This window comes from Cyprinus carpio, chromosome B7, assembly GCF_018340385.1.
Source record: "Cyprinus carpio isolate SPL01 chromosome B7, ASM1834038v1, whole genome shotgun sequence".
Taxonomy (NCBI): Eukaryota; Metazoa; Chordata; class Actinopteri; order Cypriniformes; family Cyprinidae; genus Cyprinus; species Cyprinus carpio.
In genome coordinates this window covers 22,141,784-22,169,694 of record NC_056603.1, presented here as the reverse complement: position 1 = coordinate 22,169,694, position 27,911 = coordinate 22,141,784, and the positions used below count along the sequence as shown (strand labels likewise).

Below are 27,911 nucleotides of genomic sequence, written 5' to 3'. Positions count from 1 at the left end.
ACACAAACGAGAGGTTCATATTACTACAATGTATCAACCCCAGTGTTGTTGTTACGTAACAGACACTGTAACGTGCTCTCTTGCGTAACAGTCGCTCGCGCTTGTCCGCGCATGCGCGGTCGCGCTGGGTCTGTCCGCCATTGAGACACACAATCTCCGATAGAAACGGGTCAGCGGCAGTGACACAGACGACACTCGTGTTTCTACATTCCTCGTGCGTTGAGGTCTGACGGTTACCGTTTTTTACAACGTCTTTTTACAGTCCGTTTACACTGGTGTTTTCTTTTTTGTCCCGAGAAACGTTTGATGGACCTGCACAGGATATTTTAGCAGCGTTTAGTGTTCCCGTTAGCGGGTTAAGAGAACCGAGCCTGGCTCTGCTCTGGGGGCAAGTGCGCCTACAGCAGCTCAGCGTTTGATGGATCCTAGAATCGCCTGGTTTCAGCCAGAGCAGCGCGGACCTGCCAACAACCTGTGGATGCACATCTGGGAAAAAACGACGCAGACGCTGGGAAACCTCTACTTCCACAACAACTGCAACACAGCCAGCGCCAAACTGACGAGCGGTGGAGGCGACGGAGCGTCGAGCAACGCGGCCGACAGCAGCGGCACGCGCAGGGATCATCAGGGGATGTCTGGATCCAAACCCGACAGTAAGGTCCCCGAACAAATAGACTTCATCCCTCTGGAAGGCAATAACAACAATAACAGCGGCGGCGGAGGGGGGCAAGTGGGTGGCAGCAGGGTCGCGGGAGTGGGAACGGAGTTGCCAAGCAAGAGGAGAAGAGACAACAAGGCGAGCACCTTTGGCTTTAACAGGAGTCTGCTGCTGACGGATGGGGCGGAGGACATTTACACGTGCACACCGTGGAAGAGCAGAAACTACTCGGAAGGCATTGTGGGGTGAGTGATGAAACCAGGTTTATATGTGTGGGTGTATGATGATACAGGGCCCAGTGTGTTTGCTCGGATTCAGGAGCTGGCCTACGCGTTGACACTATGAGGGTGGTTCAGTACATGTTTAACATGTCGTGACCTGAAGAGGCAGACTATAAGCACGGTGTTGGACCGTCCATTCACTAAAATAACTATTAGGTTCTAGCTGGTTTGACATTCGAGACGTTTCTTCACCATATTTGGCATGTCTAGGGTATCCGAGCCATCCTTCCATTTAAATGACCTGCGCTGGCTTGTCTGCTGTTCCCCTGACATCTCTAGTGCAAGAATCCCTAAAATCACAAGTAGCAAGAGCTCTCTCAAAGTCCATTTAGTCTTAAAGGGATAGTTCACCCCAAAACGAAATTCTGTCATCGTTTACTCAACCCTCTTGTCGTTCCAAACCTGTGCAGTGTATTTCTTCTGTGGAACTTGAAATAAGATGTTTTGAAGAATGTTGGTTATTTTGACTTTGTGTGGTCAAAAAGTAACTCTTTCTTTTATGTTCTTTAAAAGAAAGTCATACAGGTTTGGAATGACATGAGGGATAGTAAATGATGACAATTTTCATCATTAGCTGCTGCTATTTACGGGCAAAATAATGCATGGTTTCTGTCATAATGCCATAGTTACTACAGTGGTTAGTACTACAAGAAGAAATGTAGTTACTTTGTATCAGCTGGACACAGTTTGATGGAGAGCCCCTGTTAAGTTATGTTTTACAGTAGAAACTTTTTTTTTTGTAAACTGACTGAATAATTGGGGAAAATTGAGCACGTCAAAATGGTTAATTAATATAGAAGTTGAAGGTTTATTTATTTCCCATTATGATTACATATCTCAGTGGATTTTTTTTCCCTTGTGTGCATGAATTTATTAAATGAGACCAATCCCAAATAGTACTGTATGAATTACTGTACGTGTAATGCTTTACACAGAGTTGCTCTACTGTAGTACTGCCTCTATTAATCATTATCCTCCTTCCAGTCAGTCAATAATCTACACCTTGCACTTCACACTCAGGTTACTTAATAATCATAAGTCATGATGACATTGACTTCTTTCCTGACTTCCAGTTTTATTGCTATTCTGATATGAATAAAATGCCTCGAAAGGGATTGTTCACTCAAAAATGAAAGTATTATTTACTTTACCCCGAAGTCATTCTGAAGTCATAGTGAATTTGTGTTCCAAAGATCAACAAAAGTAAATGGCAGAAATTTATTTATTGGCTGATCTCTTTAGATTTTGAATGTGTGAAATGAAAACAAAGCAGCAACTTACTCTCAAAGTCAAACCACAAATTTCATGTACCAAGAGAGGTTCAATTAGATTATAATGGCTGTACTTTATTAAGGGCATTAAATGTCCATAAGCACATCTTTCAGTGTGCAGCAGAGGTCGATTGCCAAATGGTATGAGATGAAGCATGTGAAAGTAGTGCTGGATTGTGGATTGTGTAGTGATTTTCGAATTGGGTGTAATGGGTGTGGTGGTGGTGGTTTGTTGAAGGTTCAGATTACCCTACTTTGTGATATGTGCAGCAGCTTGTGTAGCCCAGAGCAAAATACAGCCAGCAAGCCTTGTCCTCATTTATAGTAATGTTAGCAGAGTGTTTGCATAAGAGCATTCCTCTAGTCCTCACCGTATTGACCTTCTTACTTGATCCCCCCTCACTGTTTGTCCTGTTTCTGCAATGAATGACTTCTGTCAGCTCCATCTTGTAGACATATGGTGAAATGCACAGATTAAGCGCAGATTGGCACACCTGTAGCTTTGAATTCAGAGCACATGTCTGAGATTCCTTAAAGATTTTAATCTGGTTCTGGGATCATTTGTTGTGGATTTTAGTCTTTGTCATGTCTTGCAAGCCGAAAAGCAGGATGTGAAATGTGCTTGGTTCCCACAGCACTAAATATTTCCAACCTACATCATAGAAATCTTTCGTGGATGTGTTAGTTGGAGGCTAATTTCACTTTATAATCATTTCGCTGTTCTGTTCGGAGGTGTTAGAAAAGGGACAGATGGTTTTATGGGTCTGCCTGAGTGTGGAGAGATTTTTCTGTTTATATTCTCTGTGTGTTGAGCAAGTTCCTTCCCTGTTCTGCCCAAAACAAATGCTCCCCCTCACAGCTGACACACGATCCCCGTCTCTGTGATGTCACGGTGCTTCCAGCCAATCAGAGTGAGTTGAGATCCTTTCGTCTCCCTGACAACTATGCTGCAGTGAGAGGAGAGGGGAAATCCTCTCTCCACGCTTTGATGTGCTGCTGCTGAATTTTTTATGTTGGGTCTTCTCAATGTTTTTTTAAGTGTAGGATGAGAGGAGTTCAGTGCACTGGCCTCTTTCTGAAGAGCACTGAAACGATGCAGAGGCTATATTTTTGGACACAAATACACTATCATTCATTTGTATTCTAAAAGCGTTGCTGAACAGATGGTGTCCTGAGTTAATGTCTTTGAGTAGTTTTTGGTCATGCTGAAACTTTAAAGAATTGTACATTAGTACGTCTTCAACTAAAGATGATCACTGCATGCAGTTATTTGTTATAGTAGTTTGTAGCTTTATATCCATTACAAAACATTAAGCAAGGTTCCTTGTGGCTGCTGCTTTTCCCATTATAGCTCTGTTTTCTGCAATTGAGTTCAGCTTATATTCATCAATCACTGTCATTAGGTTAACCAGTTGCCATGGGACATGAGGGAGGCATTGCAAGTTGGTGGAAAGGGGCTAAATGTAATATAAATATTGTAATAGAATACTGATTCTGTCACTTGCAGCAAGATTTGAAGATAAGAGAATGTGTTTTGAGCCATGCATTAGAGCTCTATGACTGTCCCAGACACCCTCGTGCACATTACAGCACTCAGCAAGAACTCATCTGGCAGAATACCGGGTCAACACTAGTTCTGGCATAATTTGGCTTAAAGGGATACACCCCAAAATGAAAATTTTGTCATTAATCACTTACCCCCATGTTGTTACAAACCTGTAAAAGCTCAGTTTGTGTTCGGAACACAATTGAAGTTATTTTTGTTTTCTTCGCTTACAAAAAGTGTTGCTTTTGGTAGATGGAGTATTCTGATGACGACTTTCATAGCTTTTATGGACCTTGACACTGTTATTTTCTTGGCAGTCTGTGGGACAGTCTCAAGCCTCCAGGTTTTTATCTAAAATATCTTGAATTGTGTTCCGAAGACGAAAGGAGCTTTTACATGTTTAGAGCAACATGGGGGTAAGTGATTAATGACAAAATTTTCTTTTTAGGGTGGAGTATCCCTTTAATATGGCAGCATATAGAACACTATAACTGAGTTTACAGCAGATACAAGTTTTTTTTTGGAAGGTTGTCTAACAGTTATTCATAATAAAAGCTGCCCCCACCATGTGTTCTCATGCATCTTTCCCTTATAAGAAAGCTGTTTTCATCAATCATTACCCTAAATTTGTTTAATTGGATGAATGAAACACTTCTTTTCAGTGTATTTTTTTTCTTTGCTGGAAAGTTGCCTCTGTGTATAATGCTGTTGTCTGACAGACTGTACTTTATCTCTTTCACAATATTCCTGTGTACTAATTTGTTAAAACCTTTGTCACTGAATGAAGAATCTAATCAATATCGGCTCCTTTTGATTACATATGTGGTATGTTTATACCAGATGTAGACTATAGGAGAATTTGAGAGAGACTGAGCTGTTAGCATATATCTATTGACTGATTGTGTTTAGCATGTGTGATAGTGTTTAGTTTTGAATGTGGTTTGTTATGGTCTGCTGAGTATTGAGGCTGCAAAGCAACAGACTGACTCCACATGCTCAGCTGACAGCAGGTCATGCTGTGCCTAGCAACATGAAATGGTCATTTGTTTATGCTTTGCCCCATTGAATGTGCCAGGGAGGTTTTGGTCAGACTTGACTGAGTCAGAGTTGAGTGGGTGCACTTTGAACTTATGTAATAGCTTGAATGTTAGTGATTCACCACTGAAGCATTGTCCAATTTACATCTAGATGAGAGTTCAACATGGACCTTCAGTCAACACAAGACAATGTTTTGGCATCTGCACCATATTCATATAAATTCTGCATTTCCAATTTTGGACATTTAGCCTAAATATAAAACCTGCAGTCAATCTGTAAATCTGTATTTTCAAAAGCCATTATTCCAATCTTCAGTGTCGCATGATCCTTTAGAAATCATTCTATATGCTTATTTGGTGCTCAAGGAACATTTCTTAATGTCAATATTGTCCACAAATAGAAAAGCTTGTAACGCTAAACACTCGTCCAAAAATCCAGTAGGCAAATAACATAAGGTGTGTAGCTCCAAAAAATACAGTGATGCAAGGATGAAAGAGATCCGCACTCGTCCAGATTCAGCCCAAAGGACTTATTTCATTTATTGCTCGGTGGTTACAAAATATGTACAAAAAGGTGCAAGAGTGCAGAATGTTTTCGTGTATTAACCCTTCCTCCGTGCCATACCCGAAAATGTTCCTTTTTGGGGTGAATCTGGATGAGTGCAGATCTCTTTCATTTTTGTATCATTAATATCAATATTGAAAATTGTGCTAAATATTTTTTTTTTTGTGGAAATAGTGATTTGTAAATTGTTTTCCCAAACCTTTGAACAGTAGTGTAACTGAAGACCTGTGCCCTTAACTAGGCTACCTGTTTAAGTAATTGTTAAATGTCAGTTTTGTAATAAAGTTTTTGCCAAAAGTAATAGTATTGCATCTGATTATGATTATAAATGTGCATTTGTATCTTGAGTACAACCCCCACCCAAAAGCCACGGTCACACTACACTTTTCATTCCATTTATACGCATGCGAATCCATCAGACCGGAAACACAAGCCCGTGCAAAAAAGCATTTCAGATTTCGCTGCATTCCAAAGTTGGTGAACTCTGGCCTGTGAATTTGCATCATGTGACGCTGTGTGACCAACGGCAGATGAAAGCATGACCTCCTATCTGAATTAAAATAATTTAAATTAAAAACTGCAGCGCTGCAGGAAAGTGGAGTAGTTCGTATGTTTTTACATTTTAGGTGTATTATTATTGTTTGTGTTGAATTTAAGTTTTTAAAAAAGATGCTGCAGAGCATGAGGTCATACCACAACCGTTGCAGTGTCCGAACAAATTTCACATGCTTGAAGTGTAGTGTGACCACGGCTTAAAGGAGGAATTCCCCCTATTTTCAGACTTCAATTTCAGGCCCTATGAGCTGCTGCTGTATGTGACGTCTAAAGAGGAAAGACTAGTAACAGCAGTCCTGATCTCAGCCAGCAGATGACCAAAATAGTGATTACACTCATAACCAACATGATACTGACAAGTCATATTATTTTAGCACAGAGGCTCATTGTCACTCTGCAGACACATTTACAGAGAGAAGCTTAAAGGTACAACTTCCTGTGCCACTGAAGTATGTGTGAATTAACACTGTTCTTTGTTAAGTCACAATGAAACGGAAGTAGAGACAGATTTTCTCTTTGGGGATAAAGATCAGTATTGTGACATATCAGAGTGTAACGGATTAATGCAAAACAGTGTAGAATGGGGACTTGATTCCACATATCAGTTGTTGGTAGGATGTTGAGATGTTAGAGATGTACTCAAACTGTAGGCAGATGAACGTGAGCTTGCATGTGCAGGGTTTAAATGGGTTTAGATTAATTGTCCACAATAAAAGCTCTATAGCATTCATTTAGAAAATAGATGCCATTCATGTTAACTTTAAACAGATGTACTGGATCAGTCAATGGTATGTTTGAATTAAAAACAAAAAAGTTGGCATTTATATTGGGGCTTTGCAATATTTCCACTCATACATATAAATCAGGATGATTGTGTGATGTCAGTGTTTAGGATAACTCACTCTGAGTGTGTGTTGGGTGTGAGTCAGTCACTTCCACAGCAGTAGCAGTAAAAATTGTGTTGAGTGAAGGGTTTCTAGCAACAGAGTCTGCTCTCTGATTGGCTGACACTGGGAGTAAACTGCACACTGATTGTGCCTGATTGGAGGACACAACAGGCTGCTCTGGAGAATTGAAACTGATCTGAACGGCTTATTCTGTGAAACGAAACTCATACTCTCTGTGTGTAATCAGTTTCCCATAGCCAGGCTGCGGACGACACTGAGGCCAAATGTGCTCTTCAAACTGTGAGGCAGCCTGCTGGGATTGAATAACTCCAGTTAGATTAAGTGTTAGGGTTGTAACGGTATGAGATTTTCACGATATGAAAATTTCACGGTTTCATGGTATATATTAAACAATAATTCTTATCAGTAACAATGACTCTTAAGTTATTTGAGTGAACAAATCCTTTATTACAACAAACTTGAAAACCATTTTAATGACAGTATTGAAGTCTCCCTTCTGAATAAATAAATAAATAAATAAATTAATTAAAAAAAATAAAATAAAATAAAGCTGTACACCTAATGTATATCTATATCATACGTTAACATTTTGATTAATTTTTTAAAATGTTATCAAATGGAAAATCCTTTTATTAAAAATATTTTTTTCCTTCAGAATCATGAGAGAACCACAACTTCCATTGGGGAAAAAACTAACAAACAAACTAAATTTATCCAGAATCATGCAGTTCTATCTTGCACACAAACAGCTCTTAAAGAGTCCAGTTTTTATGTAGCCTGTTGATTTTTGTTCATGGTATTCAGCTCAAGTAAATGGTTTACAAAAAAGAGACACGGGATAAAAGTTTGGTCATTATTTAATCACATTGGAATCGAAACTGGGATTCAAAAAGAATCGGAATCGATAAAATTCAAATGATACTCTACCGTAGTTAAAACATGGACAAACATGATATTCCTTGAAAACAATGTTTAAATACATTATTTTATTATAAAGAATATTATTATTGTTGTGTAAACTTTGAAGTACAATGCTAATATATTTCTGTCATAATTTCAAATCGAACTTTTATTTTGACAGGTTGTAGCAGACTTGTGTATTTGACAATGTTTTTTCTCAAATAAAACTAGGAAAAATGTATTTATGTTTTCTCTCAGAGCAGCTCTGCTGATGTTCATGTTTGTAACTTAGGGGTGCTCCGATTGATTGGCTTCCCATCACTAGGGCTGTGTATTGGCAAGAATCTGGCGATACGATACGTATCACGATACATGGGTTGCGATACGATATGTTGTGATACATTGCGATACTGTAAGCAAGACGAAAAATATCAATATATCATATCATTTTAATAAGATATATAGGATAGCTGTCATTAAGAACACACCACCATATGCAAACCTTAGCAATAAATAAATAAAATAAAAATAAATAAATATAGATGAATACAGATGGTTAACATTCTCAGAACCTTTCAACCTTCCACACTTCAGCTTTGTACACCGAAACGGGAACTGGAACAATTCTTTCTTTCTCCATTACTAGCAGCGAACTGTATTAACACTAGCTTTAGTGGCGTGCCCTAATGCTAATATTTCCTGTCACTATTTAAGTTCAGAGATGAAGACGGAATATAAACTCATAACAAAACAAGTGCCATGAGTCTTGTATGATTTTTATTTTTTTTTTAATATGGATATTCCGTTTTTGAGAATCGATGCGCTGTTGTCAAAGCTAAATACGCGTAGAAACAGTACATCCTTGTGGCGCGGCTGACACAGAAGAGCATACGCAGCATACGGTGATATAGAGAGACACAGAGGAGACTGTTGACAAAGGAATTGTTGAATAAAGGTAAATATATTTTTGACAGTTTCTTCATGTGAAACTAAACTTTTATTTTGACGGGTTGCCGTGAGGAACTTGCAGCTGCTGTGTATGTGATATGACGGTAGTTTTGTCAGATTAAACAGTAAAATGATAATGAAGTGACTCATATCATCATAGTGAGATGACAGAGGCTGAAAACACAGCGTACGTCATCTGTGCTTGTGTAAACAAAACAGTTCGTCGCACCATCTGCCATTCATTCATACATAAATTCACCCAATCATTCATTCATTGCGTAAATTATGGCGCCTTTATTACGCGTGATGTCAAATGCTTCTGCAGATTTGTAGTATTACTATAGAATTTTACCTGAGCATTGCAAATCGCGCATATTGCTTTGTTCTTGGTTCTTGTCAACAGTATCTCCACCATGATAAGCACTGAATGAGTGACAGGCTTTCTGTTGTAACATTGCGCAAGGTAAATAAGAGGGTGACATCTTGTGGAGGAGACTGATGAAAAGACTCACATTAATCAGATTATGATTATCTTTTAAATGTTTGCTGAAATAAATAGCGGAAAAGATCAATTTGCGGCTTTTGAGAATCAATATCGAATCGACATAATTTTAAAAAAAACGATTAATTGAAAAATTTATTTTTTTTTGCCCAGCCCTAATAAATATATATATATTTTTGAAAATGTCTAAAAAATGCTCCCCTCCACCCCTCAAATAATTAAAAAAAGAACCCTCTCACAAGAATCACCTATAAGAGGGAAATTTCCCCCATTTTCAAAAATGAAATTCAGGCCCTGAATAAATGTCTAAATTTCCTTATTGGAGTATTACTATAAAGAATTCTACATGATAAAAATAAGGCTTTAAAAATATTGGTATCGGTGATCGTATCGGCAGATGCTGCTTTCTGCGATCGGTTATCAAAATCCTGATCCGGAGCACCCCTATTAGACACTGAAAACACCATTTATGTATGTACGTGTACTTCAGTATGTAGTAAATAAAACAGCACCACTCAGGGACATGCAGAAACAAACAGATAATTTATATAGCAGTCACTTTGCGCATAAATATTCACAGACACATATCATATCTAGTTTTGATTTATCCATCCATCAGATTGTGCGTTTTACGTGACATCCTCATTATACTGTAAATTCCATGTTGACGACTGCACCGGGATTCCCAGTGCTTCACGGAAATCAGACGGCCTTAACTTTTAACTTGTTGTAAATGCGACACCTTTATCTGCACGGAGGGATGGTGTCCGCGAATATGTGCTAACATGTTGGATGTATTGCCTGCTTTTGCAGCTACTTTGCTTCCGCATTTTTTACAAATTGCATCTGTTCTCAATGACAACCCCGAGTTAATTTTTATATATATATATCCGAAGTATTCCCATACTGCAGATTTACCTTTTTTTCGGTGGGGATGGAGATTAGATATAATCTCTGTTGTTTTCTCTGCATAATCAAATTATAACAATACAATAAAATTCAAAGTTAAAAACCTGAGCGGAAATAAGTTGCATATGTGCAGGTGAGAGTATTTTTTAAAACCGTAGATATGCAAATGATTACAGTATGATAACCGTGCACGTTCAAACCGTGATAAACGTCATACCGGTATATCGTTAGGTATAAAGTGCTTTCAATTTTTTTTTTTTTTTTTTTTTTATTTCCTTTTCATCTTAGATTTGATTAGTCAAGTATGTCTGCTTCTGCTCTCTCTTGTCCATTTGCATTTTTTGTGAGAGTGTTGCTAAAGCAGATATGGAACTATCAAGAGGTCATTTAGGCCCTGTGTTTCCACTTTTGCTCTCTTTCAGTTTCGTTTCTTGGACTAATCTTACACACACAAATCACACACTCAACAAACACAAAACACCATATGCAAACATACAGATGCACTTTGAATAAACCTGATATTTACATAAGCACAAAAATACATCTCTATCTATGAGGTGCACACACACACAACTGCTCATTAGTTGTATTTTATATTTTTGATTAACGATTATATGAAAGTGTGTGTGTTTGTGTTAATATGTCTGATCTTTGAATAAGTCAGGAGTCAGGACCCAATAAAGGATGGCTAATTTCCAGCTCATTAAGGAAATTTGTAAAAGAAGAGAGTTAATTAATGACCACAAGTTTTGTAAAATGGCAATTTTTCTAGCAAATATATTAAAAGTATATATGTGGGCCAGTAAAAAACATTTTTTTTTATACTCAGCATGCCAATACTTTCATAGGACATTGACAGTATTGGCAGAGCTGCTCTATAAATATGTTAGAACACACAGACCCAATGGCCTGTGTCTGTGGAATCATGAGCATGCATCTGCAGTAGGTGTATTCATGTTGCAGTGGTGGTTAGCTATGATGAATGCTGTCAGACTGCCTCTACAGAGCATCATGCCCACGGCTGAAAATTTTTCCATGCTGTTTAGTTTTACCAGCACGGACCGACAAATGTGCTTAGACATTGATCTGATCCCCAGAAGAGACTTGTGCATTTGTGTGTCTGTGTTGGTATTTATGCTTAATTTGCATGACTTGTTTGTTGAACCCTGAGTGACTGGCGGTACTAAGACCTTCCTTTAGATAGAAAATATGAGTTTCCATTCAGAGTTTCCACTTAGATAAGCAAAGGCCAGTTTAGTGGACCTTTACCTTCATGTAACCAGTTCTTTCTCACTGTGATATAAGGTGAATTTTGAATAATTCTGAGCATTTTTAAGAAGTGAGTCTCATTTTTAAAGGGATACTCCACCCCAAAATGAAAATTTTGTCATTAATCACTTAGCCCCATGTCATTCCAAACCTGTAAAAGCTTTGTTCGTCTTCTGAACACAATTTAAGGTATTTTGGATGAAAACCGGGAGGCGTGTGACTGTCCCATAGACTGCCAAGTAAGTTACACTTACCCCTGATGGCAGACGGACTATTCTGACGATGTCTTTCATACTTTTCTGGATCACTTGACAGTGTAACTTACTTGGCAGTCTGTGGGGCAGTCACAGGCCTCCCGGTTTTCATCCAAAATATCAGAAATTGTGTTTCGAAGATGAACAAAGCTTTTACGGGTTTGGAACAACATGGGGCTAAGTGATTAATGACAAAATTTTCAATTTGGGGTGGAGTATCCTCTTAAGTAATAAGATGTCTAGAATTCCCAGAGTGCAAATTGTTCTTCAGGGTGTGATTGTTTCTCACCTGTCCAAAATTTCTAAAATGCCTCTGCAGATGATGTAGGAAAGCGTTTTATTTCTCACACTCTTACTTTTGACTTTCAGGTTAGTTTAAGTTCAAATGAGAACTTTAGTTATCAGGTATCTGAACTAGGGATGTCAAAATTTCTATTATTTCCATGATCGATCCTCGTTTAAATTAACGATCAATTAATCGATTAATCGTTAACCATAATGCTGCAAAATGCGTCTATTGCATCCACGCAGTCACCGGCATGACAGGATGTGCAAAAGCCACACACACACACACACACACACAATGCTCACTTGAATTAAAGGGGTTTTAGTCTGAAAATGCTAGTAGCAGAAACTGTAAAATGAATAGATGTGATTATGATCATTTGATAAAATGAAGAGAGCGCGCCATACGTTTGAGGTCATTTTAGTTTGTTGACTGTTTCCCTGCACGGAGACCGCTGAACGCACCTCTTTAAATGGTTTTGTGGTGCTCGTTGTTGTATTTTAAAACACAATTGCAATGTTTTCAACTGACATTATGGTATTTAAAATGAAATTATCCCAAACGTAACTGTGTGACTGAGCTGCACATTAAGTGAACTGCTTACATCGGCGCTGCTGCACCAAAACACTGCTGCTCACATTAATTTGATCCTGCTGGACTCTGTCCTAGAAAATGTCAGATTTTTAATTTTTGCGTTCCGTTAGCCCTATTTGTTTTTAAAAATCCGGCATACAGTGCATCAGATTGTGACAGTGCATGCGTGCAGACGAGGGCGAGAGAGCGCGGCTTTGGCTAGATTTATTTGGAGGTTATTGCTCATGTCTCATTCGGCACAAATCCAAATGTTTCCATATTCGCAATGTATTTGAATGTTAAACTATTATTTATAATGTAAACTAGGCTTGTACTTAACACGCATTCGCATAGGCTATAGACGGAAAAGATGATCCTCTTATGAGCAAAAACGTCCTTGGCATAACAGCAGAGTGAGCCGGTATACTACGGTCTATTTAAACTGACCAGTGTAACCTTTTATATGTTTAGTTGACTATTTTATTTTGATAATAAACAGACTGCGATGTAAGTTTGAATCGCTAGAATATAAGTGTGCAGTAGGCTCCGGCGCGATCGAAACAGCTGAGACATAAAAAAAAAAAAAAAAAAAAACATTTTCCACAAAAGTGTTTCCTTTCATTTGTGAGCACACACAATAAAAAAACAGGTTTGCACTCTTGAAAAATAAAAGCAAACAAATAGAATGCGTTGTCATCCTTTTTCTTTTCTTTCTGTGAACTTATGGAGCGCCGCCCACACTTCTGTTTTAAATCCGTTAGCCTATCTTAATTATTTAAGTCAGATATATTTCGCATATTTAAAAAAAAAAAAATAATTATGAAAACAAATTGTTATTTTTATGTTGGGCCTATTACTTAGGCTACATAGGCTATACATTTTCCTTAAAGCATCCCATTTTGTCCCAGGGCTTGAGAACCTGTGCCCTATACTGTAGGTCCATGCAGAAACTTGTGAACGATGCTCGGCGTCACCGTTTAGTGACATCACTGAATGTTCCGGGAAAACGTATTGTGTCGGTCACAGTGCCTATTAATCGCTGTTTTGAATCCAGCAATTATTTATTTACAAATTATAAGCTCTGATTATGACAAGTGTGGTATAAAAGCTTTGTTTATTAGAGGAATAATAGGATAATGTTAGATCGCGAGCGTGCCTCTGGATGCCGTTCGAGCCCATAGTCTTTATTTACGCGGCTTTGTTCTGGTTTGCCGGGTGTTTAAGAATTTCCACAAATTCAATAACATATAGGCATTGTTTCTTTTCCTAAATCTTCACAGTCTAACCCTCTAATTTCGCAGGTTTATTTTATTATCTTTCACTTTTAATAACTGTTTTCGCATCTACATGGGAAGGGAAATTAAAGATTTCATGAATTAAGGATTCGTTCGATTTATTAATTTGTTCCCTTATTTCACTTAAAATCATGGGTTATTTAGGGAACAAAATTAATGAAACGTGGACAGTTGCCACAAATTAATAAGTCACAGAAACGAATTAACAAGTTGTAGGAATGAATAGACTACCTGTCCTGTGTCCCGCAGCCCTGCAAAGCGCACTATATGAAACTGATTAAATGACTTAGTTACTACATTTCTATTGCTTTTTATGTTGAAGAACTTTTGTTGTTTCTATTTTAATGTACTTTAAAGTTTAAATCACATTAAAAGCTTAATTTGTACATTGTAAATGAATGATGATGCTTTTATATACAGTCACTCACAGCCGCTCGCACGTGTTTTGCGCATGAGCCGCTCGCAGCCCAACATTAAATCGGTTAACCGACCATCGACAGCCTTAATCGATTGCATCTCTTATCGACAATTAATCGATCATCGATTAATCGTTGACATCCCTAATCTGAACACCTTGTTCTGCACAAGTTAAAGATGTGACAAAGGAAATAAATGCAGCCCGCCAACATTCACTTGCTGTCAAATGTGGAGAAGGGATTTTATGTTAGGCCGCTCTAGCAGTTTGCAAATATAGAAATAACCAAAGAAGAATGTTCATTTTAGTGGTAGGTGTAATTGCAGTGTCCAGACAGATTTTGTGTTCAACCTCAGGACGAAAGAGCAAGCCAATCCACTCTGCAATCTTAACTGTCTTGTTGGGTTAACTCCTACATAGACACTATACTTTGGTTAAAATATAGTACTAAAATCTACAAAATCACCTTTTTTAGCATACTAAGTCAGTAGTAAAATCTGACAATAGTGGTATCATAAATTTTGCTGCTTTAAATTGAATCAGTATGAAAGTGTATTTTGTTCAGACTGGTTCAGCTAATGTGCATGTACCTTTTAGACTAAAAAAGATTAGTTGAGATAGGAAGTTGAGATTAACTGAAATTCATAACATTGAGATTTTCATTTTTCCAAAACAGGGATTTAAATGGTCACCGTGGTCCATTTTTCAACCTTGTTTTGGGAATCTTGAACTGTTTATTTTTGTGTGGATTTAAACATGATGCCGAGTTCACATATGCCCAATAGAACCAATTTAAAGGGGTCATATGATGTCATATGGGGTCATCACAATGAGAAAAAACCAAAGAATATATTATTATGATGTGCAGCAAAAGATAATTGAGCTTCATAAATTAGTGAAGTGGCTTTAAGAAAATAGCTAGAGCAGTGAAAATTCCCATTTCCACCATCAGGGCAATAATTAAGAAGTTCCAATCAAAAGAATGTTATAAATCTGCGTGGAAGAGGACGTGTCTCTATATCATCCTAATGCACAGTGAGAGTTTGAGTAGCTAAAGACTCTCCAAGGATCACAGCTGGAAAATTGCAGAAAAAAGTTGAGTCTCGGGGTCAGAAAACCTTAAAAAAAATGTCAAACAGCACCTACATCACCACGTTGTTTGGGAGGGTTTCAAGAAAAATTCTCCTAGCTCATCCAAAAAAAAAAAAAAAAAAAAAAAAAAAAACGACTGGAACTTCAAATGGGACTGGCTTCTATGGTCAGATGAAACTAAAAAATGAACTTTTTAGCAACAAACACTCAAGATGGGTTTGGTGAACACAGGATAATAAAAAGTACCCCATGTGTACAATGAAATATACTGCTGTGTTTTTGATGTTGTGGCTATATTTCTGCTGGAGGTCCTGGTCATCTTGTTTAGACACATGGCATCATGGATTCTATCAAATACCAACAGATAAAAAAATCAGTAAGTGACTGACTCTGTATAATGGGCCATGTTTGGATCTTCCAACCGTACAATAATCCAAACACAAACCTCAAAAACAACACAGAAATGGGTCACTGAGCACAAAACCAAGCTTCTGCTATGACCATTCCAGTCCTCTGACCTGAACCCTCTAGAAAATGAGTGTGGTAAACTGAAGAGAAGCACCACCAACATGGAGCTGGGAATCTGAAGGCTCTGGAGTGATTCTGGATGAATATGAATGGTCTCTGATCTCTTGTCAGGTGTTCTCTAACCTCATCAGGCATTATAGGAGAACATTTAGAGCTGTTAAACTGGAGAATGGAGGTTTCAAAAAGTATTGAATAAAAAGGTGCCTTTAATTGTGGCCAGTGTGTATTAGAGAAAAACAGTTTTCATAATGATATTTCACCCCATTTTAAATTCTTATTATTCAATGAAAGTTAGATTTTTGTGATTAAAAAAAAAAAAAAAAGATCAAAAGGATTAATAATGCAGATTAATTTTCATAGCCTCCTTTGATCATATTACCAAGGGTGCCGATATTTTTGGCCATGACTATATTTAAATTTGGTCATTTAGCAGACTCTTTTATCCAAAGCAACTTACAAATGAAGACAATAGAAGCAACAAAAGAGCAATAATATGTAAGTGTGTATTATTATAGTGTTATATTTTAGTTTCACAAAGAAACGTGCAGCATTTTGTCCAAGCAATAATAAAAGGACACGTTTCATTTAATTTGTCTTAAATTCTCATTTTGTTTAAAAAACAATTGTGAATCGAATCGTGAAATCAAAATTGTGAATCGATTTGAATCGTGAGTTGAGTGAATCGTTACATCCCTATTGCATAGCATGTTAGTGAACTATGGCTCTGTGTATTAAATGCTGCTTCATCTGAAAGCAGGTGATGGTGATTTACTACCAATCACAGAACTGGCTTTACTGACGAGATGTGCATGACAATCGCATGCCATTAATTGCACAGCCCTGGCTACTATGTATGAATTGATTTAATTTTTTTCTAATTTACATTTATGTATTTTGCCATACTTTTATCCAAAGCAACTTACATTGCATTTATTGTGTATGTTATATCAGTTCTTGCAATCCATAGAAATCAAACTCATTACCTTGCCATTGTTAGCGCCATGTTTGAGCTACAGAAGTCTTGGAGTCATTACCTAAGTCATGGGCAGACTTAGCACATGTACAGAATGATGGAACCACCTGCAGCAGCAGCTATGTGTGCATGAGTAAGGATGACGGCCAGTTTGGCATGCATGTGCGGATTCAACCCTGGTCATGGGATTGGCACCTGGCACCAGAATACTAGTGTTAGTAAGAGCTGGAAGAGCATGGGAGGTGATAGCAGGTACCTTGGCACAGTCATCTACTGAACATACTGAACTTCCATGACACCAAGAGATTATTTCAGTGAATTAATTCTTCTTTTCTAAGCAGCTTGCATGTATAGTATATCTGCAGGGTTTGCCCATGCAGTGTTAAATACTGCTACCATTGCTTGAATTTAGTGTTCAGGTAACATGTTGGAATAAACTTGATCTGCTGGGTCAGGTTGGGTTGGGTTGAGTTAAATGGTGTGCTGCTTTCTAGGGTCAAATTATTAGAGATGTGTAATAATGAGTTGTCACCACACTTTCCCTTTCCTGACTCAGAAGCCTCACTAGCTCTCCCAGCTGTAGTAACCTGCCTTTAAATGGTTACTTACCTGTAACTAGGGTGTGAATTGTTTCTTTGTTCTTCTCTCTTACCCTGAGTCATGTTAACCAATGTTCTCAGTGCTTAAATGACAGCAATATCATTCAAAAGTTTGGTGTCAGTAAGATTTTTTTTTAAAAACTAATTTATACTTTTATTCAGAAGGGGAGCATTGAATAAATCAAAATGGTACTCCCTTTCTCGCTTAAAGATATGTGGTACTATGCACCAAAATCACTTTGATGTAGTATTTGTGTTAAACATTAAAGAGCTTTATTGCCAATAATGCAGTCACTCTTTGATTATGTATTTGATTATACTTAATTTCTCTCTTTCTCTATCCAGCCTGCATGAGGAGATAAAGGACTTTTATGAGTATATTTCTCCTCGTCCAGAGGAGGAGCACATGAGGCTAGAGGTGGTGGCCAGGATCCACAGAGTCATCAAGGACTTGTGGCCCCAATGCCGAGGTTAGTGTTACTCACACACACACACACAGTTTCAGCTAATATGATTGTCTACTTGGGGTTTATATCATTTTGTATTCATGAATATTTGGATGGTGGGGAACAATCAATAAGGTACCTGCCAAAGAAGCATAAATACAAACACTTTTTCAGAACTTCCACTTGACCTTTTAAATATCAAAGACAATATGAGAATTTGTTCTCGCAGTAGTTCACTTGTCATGGACATGCAGTGGTTTAAATATAGAGCCTTGAGGAACCCCATTTCTAAGTTGTCACTGGAACCCATTATAAATACAACAAATACTCTTCTCAATTCACCCGTACATCTAAAAGGATATGTTTATTGATTTAACAATGAATTTGCTTTATATTGTTGTGGTTTTTTTTACAGTTTGCATTGCTCAGTCTAGCTATTTTGTAATGGCTAATCATCTAATTACTTAATTAGATAATTATGTCAGATCTATAAGACAACTGGAGCTTATGGATGTTTTCCGGCAGCGAAAGAAATATTTCTAATTGGGGTTCAATGTAAAATAATAAAGACACATGATGTGGCAATTTCAGCTGCACAGAATCTGATAAGAAAATGGCACAGCAAACTCAACAGTGACCCTTCAGTGTGTTCCAGAGGTGACGGGACCTTCTGTTGCTAAAATGTACTTTTAAATGCATGGATAATGAGCTGAAAAATAAATCTAAATAGTGTCAACAGCCTGATTTGACCTTTGTGGTTGAGGGGAAAAAAGGTCTGGTTTTTATTCTTGTTGAAACGTTCTTGATATTTAGCTCAGAGTGCAGAGTAATGTTTCAAAGAAACCTAATTGGTGTAATAACAGCGGATCACTTGTTTCTTGACATCTGTATGAGTGCATATTGGTAGAATAGTAGCCAAGGCACTGTAGCTAGAACATGCGTTTGTATCAGAGTTGTTCTTCAGAGGCATGATGTTTATATTGGCTCCCCACAATGCTGTGTGTGTCTTCCTGCATTACACATTGAGGAAACCAAATTAGTATCCCCTTCACAATGCCAGTGTCTGGTTGCTTTCTGTAATTTGGGAATGCATATTTATTGTCAGTCATTCTAGCTCCTAAAATGATCATTTCTACTGTATGCTGAAAGCATCACACATGCAAACAGCTGCTAATGGTTACTACTAAAGATGATTTATTTTCAACAACTTTCTCAACGTTACCTAAAGAATGTGAATAGTCTGTGTCAGTGTAAGCACAGTGTAAACTTAACCTGCTGTTTTTTTAGAACCACATACAGGACACCAAGTCAATGAATAAATCAATAATACCACTTATACTAATATTATTGAATTAATAATTAACACAAATCTAAAATTAATATTTATTTTTATTTATATTTATTTTGCACACTAGATGTTATGTGTTATGTTATGTTATTTTATGTGTTAACTGACAGCATACACAGATTACTATACTTTAATTTACAGCTCTATCTCCAGAAATGTTCATGTGTCTGAGGTCACATCTTTCTCACCAGTTTCAATCGAAGTGTGTTTTTGCAAGTAATTGCACTCGTGTACTCAAACATCAGAGTGTCTCGTGGGAATACCGATGTCTGATTTGCAAGTTATAGATATTTCCTGTTTTAAATATGAATACAGGATGGGTGTTGGGACTAATATTTTCATAGGTAGATTCTTGTAAGGGCAGATTTAACATGTTTTCCTATTTTCTGTTTCAGGTTCAAGTGTTTGGCAGCTTTAGCACAGGCTTGTATTTACCTACAAGGTAATATGATTTTTTTTTTTTTTTTTTTTTTTTTTTTTTTGCTCTTGCTGTATTTTTTCCACTCAGCACAAAATTCATATGTTCTAAAATGGTCTTTTTATAATTTTTGTAATTGTGTAATGCAAGTATTATGACGTGTAGATGTGTTTGTGTGTATGTGTACTTTTTGTGTGCTTGCAAAGAGGGGATTAATATTTGTAATTTTAGCTCTGCTTATCCTGTGATCCTGAGTGTGTGCAATTATTATATATTTTTTTTTTTTCCACTCCAGTCTCACGACACTCACACCAGTCATACTGTTTTTATACACCACCTGGATTACTGAACTGTGGCTTTGTAGAATAAATCTGTCTGTGTCAATACAGAAGTATGCTAGTTGTTGAAACAGTTTAGTTTAATACTCACTTGTAGCGTCCATAAATTAATGTGTAACACTCTGGTGCCCTTTCATAAGTTTATTTTTAGTTTATTAAAAGTCATCAAACACATCATTCAGTGTATTGCTCATTCATTAAGATGAGAATCATTCTTGTTCGCTTATATTTAACACTTTGTCTTCTCCCTCTTTATTTCAGTGATATAGACTTGGTGGTTTTTGGTCACTGGGAGACTTTACCTCTCTGGACTCTGGAAGAGGCGCTGCGCAAGAGAAAAATTGCAGATGAGAACTCTGTCAAAGTCCTGGACAAAGCAACGGTACGAGCACCTCTGTGTCATACACATGCGCTGGCTGTTTTTGATGTCAGACATCCCTGCTTGTGCTTTAACACACTGTGTGTTTGTAGGTTCCCATCATTAAACTGACAGACTTGCACACAGAAGTAAAAGTGGACATCAGCTTTAATGTACAGAATGGTGTTAAAGCTGCAAAGCTCATCAAGGACTTCAAACAGGTGAGTGTGGAGTTTTTTTTTAAAGTCCTCTATCACATAAAGAGATAAATAAATTTTAGAAACTTCAAAATGTTAAAAGTCTCTCAAGCACCCAATTTTTCATGTTCTTTTTCCCTTTTTTTCTCTTTCCTTTCTTTTTGATGATATGTTATCAAGAGTAAACAAATCAGCATTGTGATTTGTAGTTGACATGCAAAATTTAAATTCATGTTATCAAGAGTAAACTCTCCTGTTGCTGTGCATGAGTTTGTGTAAGAATGTATTCCAGGAATGTAGCTTTAATCTTGAAGAATGATTTGTAGTTGACATGCATCATTTAAATGCAAGGTGGTTTTTAGTCTTGTAGTTGCAGTCTTGACTTTATGCAGATTTATTTATGCAGACTTGTGTGTATTTGTGTGTGTGTTTCAGCAATTTCCTGTATTACCGTACCTGGTGCTGGTTTTGAAGCAGTTTTTACTGCAGAGAGAGCTGAATGAGGTTTTTACGGGAGGAATCGGATCATACAGTCTGTTCCTCATGGTTGTCAGCTTCTTACAGGTAACACACTTCTACATATTCCGTCAAATCCACACACTGTCTCACAGTACCCTAAAATAAATCCTACTGAAAACATGCATACTGCACTGCACTGACACATGTAAAAAAATATACATATTTAAAAAACTATTTCTATCTAAAAAACATAGCTTAGTCTACTAATCATAATACAGAATTACTGTATATAACAGCTGAATAACATTCAAAACTATAATAATAATAAATGGTTTTTGAGCACCAAATCAGCATATTTGAATGATTTCTGTTGGTCATGTGACACTGAAGACTGGAGTAATGACTGCTGAAAATTCAGCTTTTTCATTACAGAAATAAGGGACTTTTTAAAGTATAAAAAAATAGAAAACCGCTATTTGTGTAATAATATCAACAATACTACTTTTACTATATGCATTATATATAACCTAGCCTAGCTTAACATAAAAAGACAAAACAATTAAATTACAATACAGTTATAATTGCTGTTTTATTTCCCAGCTGCACTACAGAGAGGACGCGTGTAGTTCAAACCCAAACCTCGGTGTACTGTTGATCGAGTTTTTTGAGCTTTACGGACGGCATTTTAATTACCTGAAGACGGGGATCAGGATAAAAGACGGTGGCTCGTACTTGGCCAAGGATGAAGTGCAGAAAGGCATGCTGGATGGGTACAGACCCTCTATGCTTTACATTGAGGATCCTTTGCAGCCAGGTACAAACACAAACCCTAATGCACACACCGACACATTTTAAACAGATCAACTGACACAAACATGCCACCAAAGATGGTATGGAAGATGTTTTTATCATTGTTTTTGTTTGTGTCTTAGGAAACGATGTAGGGCGAAGTTCATATGGGGCGATGCAGGTGAAAGAGGCTTTTGATTACGCTTACGTTGTCTTAAGTCATGCTGTGTCCCCAATTGCCAAGCACTACCCCAACAACAAGTCAGAGAGGTGAGACAAAGAGAACTCTAATAGAGATGTGTGTTCAATTTTCTAAGTTGTAATTTCATGAGTAGAAAACCCCTGCAAACTGACAGACAAACATTGAGAGAAGTCAAAGGTGAAAAAAATAATACTGTGATCAAAATCAAGATCTACTCAGAATGGGATTCGTGATTGGTCTTATCTTTTCCCCACAGTATTCTCGGTCGAATAATCCGTGTCACACAGGAAGTAGCAGAGTACCGTGACTGGATCAGTGTGGAGTGGGGCCAGCGGAGCAACAATGAGCCGGTCCTCAATTGTAATGGTAAGACATTATACCTGAGCTCATTTTGATACGTCTTTAATCCTAGAAAGCTGAATATACCCTTTTTATTTCTCCATAGCAAATGATCTCACACGGTTAGTTGAGTCTGAGGAGCTTGATGAGTGTAATAATAACTTTCCAGAAGATAGTGCGGTACTTCCTGCTGTTCCCCGGAGCAAAGCCTCATCAAACTCTTCCTCTCCTTCCCCCTCTACCCCTTCATCGCCATCATCATCACCACCATCATCAGCATCCACCACAACAAATGATGCAATAATTAAATTTAATATATATATATATATATATATAAATTATCATTATTATTATTTTTTTTTTTTGTAAAATAAGCATTTTTATCAGACTAAGAAACTAAACAACGACGTGCTGCTCAACATGCGAAACAATTCTGCTATGGCTTTTAAAGGTAATATGTTCTGCAAAATTGAGCAAAAAACATAATATTGTGTTTAAAATATAACAATATTATCTTCTTTTTTACTGAACTGTGTTAAATCACATTCAAACTTGTGATATTCAGGACAGAAACAGCACTCATCGGATATTGCTCTCACTGTTAGTGTGATTTCGCTAATCATATAATATTAATATGAGACAAAAACTCATACAGGGGAATTTTTTTACCACAATATCTTACATTTTATAGCTTAAATACATTTATGGAGTTGTTGCCCTGCATCATATTTGTCAACTGTATGAAATGTAAGATGACATATATGTTTGGGGGCTGGCCAGTGCGTTAACTGCGTTAAAATATTTTAATCGCTTTATTTTGACATAACTAATTAATTAACACGTTAAACTGATAAAGGGGTCTTGAGCACCTGCCCTTTTTCTTCCTTGAGAGAGAGTGCCCTTTTTTCTGGGGAGTTTTTTTTTTTTTTTTTTTTTTAAATAAATGAATATATGTATGTGTGTGCACGTGTTTCTGTTTGCGCACAGCTTTCCCTGTCAAACAAATAAAAAATCTAAATATCAGGTCGGGTCAGGAAATTTTGAGACTGTTGAGTTCTGATGCCTTTCTCCCTCCGCGTCTCCACATGACACGCAGCACAGCAGTGTAGCACACATTGATCAGCAGCACATCAGTCACAGACAGGCAGAGAGCCGCAGAAGTGAAGCCCTCCCTCCCTTTCCAGTTGTGTTTTTCTTGGTGTGGAGGTGGTGTGGAACAAAGGACTAAGCTACCTGTGCCTCGAATTTACAGCTAATTATCCAAAAGACAAAAGGCAAATATAGTTAATTTGTCTTGCTATCATCCATGACTCATGAGCTGCAATGTAGTAAGTTAGCTAAAATTAAGCTAAGGCAATATATCATGGGCATACAGGCTAACTTAATGGAGCAACAACAGCTGAATACAGTAAAATTAATAACGTCATCAGAATCACTACATTGATATGCAAATCAGGTGTTAAGTGATTAAAGTTCACTAATTTGCATACATTTGACACAAGGCATTGCAGATGAATAGGATAAACAAAATAACTAAAGCATATCACCACATAACTTCCCCAGATATTAGTTAATGACTTACATCAAGAGTTTTTTTCCCTTGAAATGTTATGTTTAAATATGCAGATAGCTTGTTTTGGTTAATGTAGAAGAAAATCTACAGAAGCAAACAGACGAGGGTAGTAGGCTTAAAACAAACACCTTAATGTGTATTTTGGAAATTTCCTTTCCATTAGAACAAAAGACGACATGGAAGCAAAATAGACCAAAATCTCAAAACTGAACAGTACATGAAGTGTCCTGCCTTAAACAATAATAATTCATAATTTCATAATTTTGATCTCAGGCTCCTTATTTAATAACTATCCATTCTATGTTGTATGTTGATGGATCTTAACAGATCCCTCAAATGTGAAACAAAGTTCTTGTCACCATCTGTTTGTGTGTATGTGCATGGAACAATAAGTGTAATTATAACAATAATAATAATAATAATATATAAATTAAAACAATTTATTTTCTGTGCAACATTAACAAATTATTAGTGAAAATACGTCCCTCTTCTTTGTGCAGTCGTTTATTCTAAACATAAACTTGGGACTAGTAGCATAGAAAACATGCACATCGTGGCTTAGTTTCCTTTGTTGTTGCCTGTTTTTGTTTGATGCTGTTTTAATATAAAACTGAATACATTTTATATACACTATTGGTAAAATATTATTTGCATTTCAAAAATTAAAACAAAAACTATTTATTTTTTTTTGGACTGGCTTTCTGCAGGACTCTGATGGAACACCCTGTAAGACTTCAAAAGCTTTGGGCCGGGGCTCTAACTCCTACAGTGAGAACACAGAAAGGAATCTGTCCAATCACAGGTCACAAAATCATTCAGCAACAATGCCCACCCCCACTAATAAGGGCAACAAGGTAAGAACCTGATGGAAGTGACTATGATTCCATTTCTGATGGAGACATATTGGTTCAAATATCTCAGTAATACATAACACTTTACTGTAACATTCAATTTGTTAGCATTAGTTCACAAATTGATTTGGTATTAGTTCAGGGTATCATGAATTAATCTGTGGTAATACAGAATTTATTATTCCTCTGCTTTAGCCTAATTCAGCTTTCTGATAAACCTGACATTGTGTACCATGACTGTGTACATTAACATGTGTATTATGAATGAACACTGTCAACAAATTATCAATGAACAACAGTATATTTATTAAATAACCAAAATGAATAAATGCATTAAAAAGTTTTTAGTTTATGATATCTAATGCATTAATGGTAACATATTAGATTAGGGAACAAATTATCTATTAACTAAGCTTTCACTCAATAAACTCTTAAATTTCCTGCTTGTTAATTGTAAGTAAGGTATTGGGGTTGGGTTAAGGAATCTGGAATATGGTCATGTAGAATAAGGCATTAATATGTGTCTAATAAGTGCTAATAAACAAACAATATGCTAGTAATATGCATCCTAATAAGCTACTATTTAAAAGTGAGAACTGATCCTTAAAATAGTGTTATCGCATTAACTGATTTTAGCAAACAACGTAACGTGTTTTATATAAAACATCTTTGTTTTTTTGTTTTTTTTATTTAGAGCCGACAGCTTGCTAACAAAAGTGCTCAAGGGCCACACAACAACCCCAAAAAGATCCAGCAAAACGGCAAGTCCCAAAAACTCACCATGAAGAAGAGGAAACCTCAGCGTGAGATAGCGCATGAGGACTTCTGTAGATAGGGGGAGCTGTTCTTGCAGACTCACACCTGCTCTTAATGTCTCTGACCACAGAAGGGTGCTGCTGGTATCATTTATCTCTCCTGTCCCACTGTTTAAGGGATGCGTGTGACTTTGTAGCTGGAAAAGGAAAACAAAAAAAAAAGAATAGTTAAAGTGGGGCGTAGGTAACGGGATTGAAATCATGTGGGAGAGTTTAGGCCTGATCTCCATTGGCTTCTGCACAGCTTCTGCTCACTGCCCATAGTAGAGCTGCACTGCCGTACTGGAGATGTGGAGGACCAGAGAATGTAGGAGAGAGAATTCAACTTGAGCAATACCTGAAGCCCTGGACTTTTGCCTCACTGAGGACAACTAAAAAAAAAAAAAAAAAAAGGACTTGAATTACAAAAAAAGGTTATATTGAAAGTGTAAAGATTTTTAAATGTCTAAAAAAATTGAAAATGTAATTAGTACAAGAGAAATTATGCATGTTTTTTTTTTCTTTTTTGAAAGAGTGGTTCTTTTTTTGTCTTGTACGCAGATTATACAAATATTTGTACAAGAAAAAAAAAATGAAACAAAAAAAATATATATATATATTATCCAACATGGAAATGGTTTCATAATACTTTTATAGTATTGTTCAATTTTTGCCATGCTGTAGATGTACACACATTAACCAGAAAACAGCGATTCACAGCTATGTACGGGTTTGGGTTCAATTGCCAACACGTATCATCAGCCTCTTCTGCTGTTCATGTAACGATGTGGTTAGGCAGTGTGAGAGAGGTGTTAGTAGTTGACTGCACATCTGAAAACACACAGTGTTTTCGAAACAAACTTGCCGAAAACAAACTCAGTGCACACTGTATGAATGTGTGTGTGTGTTGAGTGTATGTGTGAACAGTCTGTCAGCAAGAGGAGTAAAGTGTAGATCTGGAAATTTGAATAACACTACAGCTGTGGTTTTCAGTCTGCTTCTCGGAATGATCTGCCCATCACAAAATAAGTTGTATTTGTTAATGTATTTATTTTTATCAAAGACAGTGGATTTATATATGCTGACCGCAGAGGCCAGACATGTTCTGTCTTATGGCTGAGTGGCAAAACATGATAGGTGCTTGTCATGTAGTGTGCTATATATATATATATATATATATATATATATATATATATATATATATAATTTATTTTTTTTTTTTTTCTGAATGTCAAATACCATTTTTCCGATAACAATTGAGTGACCAAGTTTATTTCTGAAAGTACTTTTTAAAAGAGATATAAGAAAAAAGTGGTTTAAACATTTTAATTTGTGGCTGGTCTACTTAAAAGGAGATGAGGTGAATTATTTTGTGTGATTTTTTTTATTTTTTGTTTATTTTCTTTAAAAAAAAATTCTTCATTCCACTGGATCTTGATGTATTGTAAGAATGCCCATTCTCTCTAAATTAATATTATTGCAATTCTTCGGATAAACAGTAGGTGGTGGTGTAACATAAGGTTATTTCATACACTGTAATTCCCCTGTGACTTTTTGTTTTAAGATTTGCCTAATAGTTTTCACGGATCTCTGTAAGTTTAAGAGATGATGGCTTTTGATGAGTATTGAAGCCAGTAGTATGTCTTAAAACCAGATGTATGCCACTGAAATAGAGCTGAGAGAAATGCAGAGATAGAACAATAGGAGGATCATTAGTGCCACAGCCAGTGCTCCAGACAGGTTTACTTAACATGTATCCCATGATCATTCATGCAATAAAAATGACAGCACAACTATCAAACATCAAGCTGGTACATTTACTATTCTACAAAATTTCTGTTCAAAGCTTTTCTTTGTTTTGAAAAGTTGCTATAAATTTTGTACTTTCCTAATGTTAAGTGTACTAAATGTTGTTTGGACAATTTTTGATATTGTTTAATGTCTTGGTATAGCTCATTTAACTTGACGCCATGTGACTGAGCCAAGTAAATGAATGCTGTTCTATAGTCAGCTGGTACAGCAGAACCAAATGAACACCATAATTAAACCTGATATTATTTTCTCTCTCCAAGACCCAGTGGTGTCTCTTAGTTTCAACAGTAATACTCTGTTTTTTGCTTAACGTCATAGTTCTGTTTTGGTTGAGGAAATTGTTAAAAATGTGTTATAGGGTAGCAAATTTACTTGCCGCACAAACTTATTTTCCAATCGAAAATACTGTTACTTTGCATTCAGAGGAATTTTGAAAAATATTTTGTTGGTTGCAGCTGCATTCTGCACCAGGTTTAACATGACACTGAAAGAGTTAATAATCTTAAATCTGTTAAAATCCCACCTGCAACTGTACTCTTTGACTGTGAGTGACGCATCAAGCAGAAGAACTGAGCTAATTGAGCTAATCGTTTGTCCAGGTGGGACTCTTTGCCCTAGACAGA

At 36.8% G+C, this 27,911-nt stretch overlaps 1 protein-coding gene across 1 annotated transcript; it reads left to right on the top strand.

Moving 5' to 3' along the window:
- The first annotated feature begins 61 nt into the window (after positions 1-61).
- On the top strand, positions 62-27,547 carry LOC109093257 (terminal nucleotidyltransferase 4B-like). Its single transcript, XM_042727903.1, is given in 12 exon segments — positions 62-903; positions 17,710-17,840; positions 19,561-19,600; positions 20,176-20,296; positions 20,386-20,493; positions 20,905-21,033; positions 21,529-21,742; positions 21,861-21,987; positions 22,176-22,285; positions 22,365-22,555; positions 24,539-24,685; positions 25,377-27,547. Coding segments are annotated over 12 exon segments (1,944 nt in total). The 5' UTR covers positions 62-418; the 3' UTR covers positions 25,518-27,547.
- The last annotated feature ends 364 nt before the right edge of the window (positions 27,548-27,911 follow it).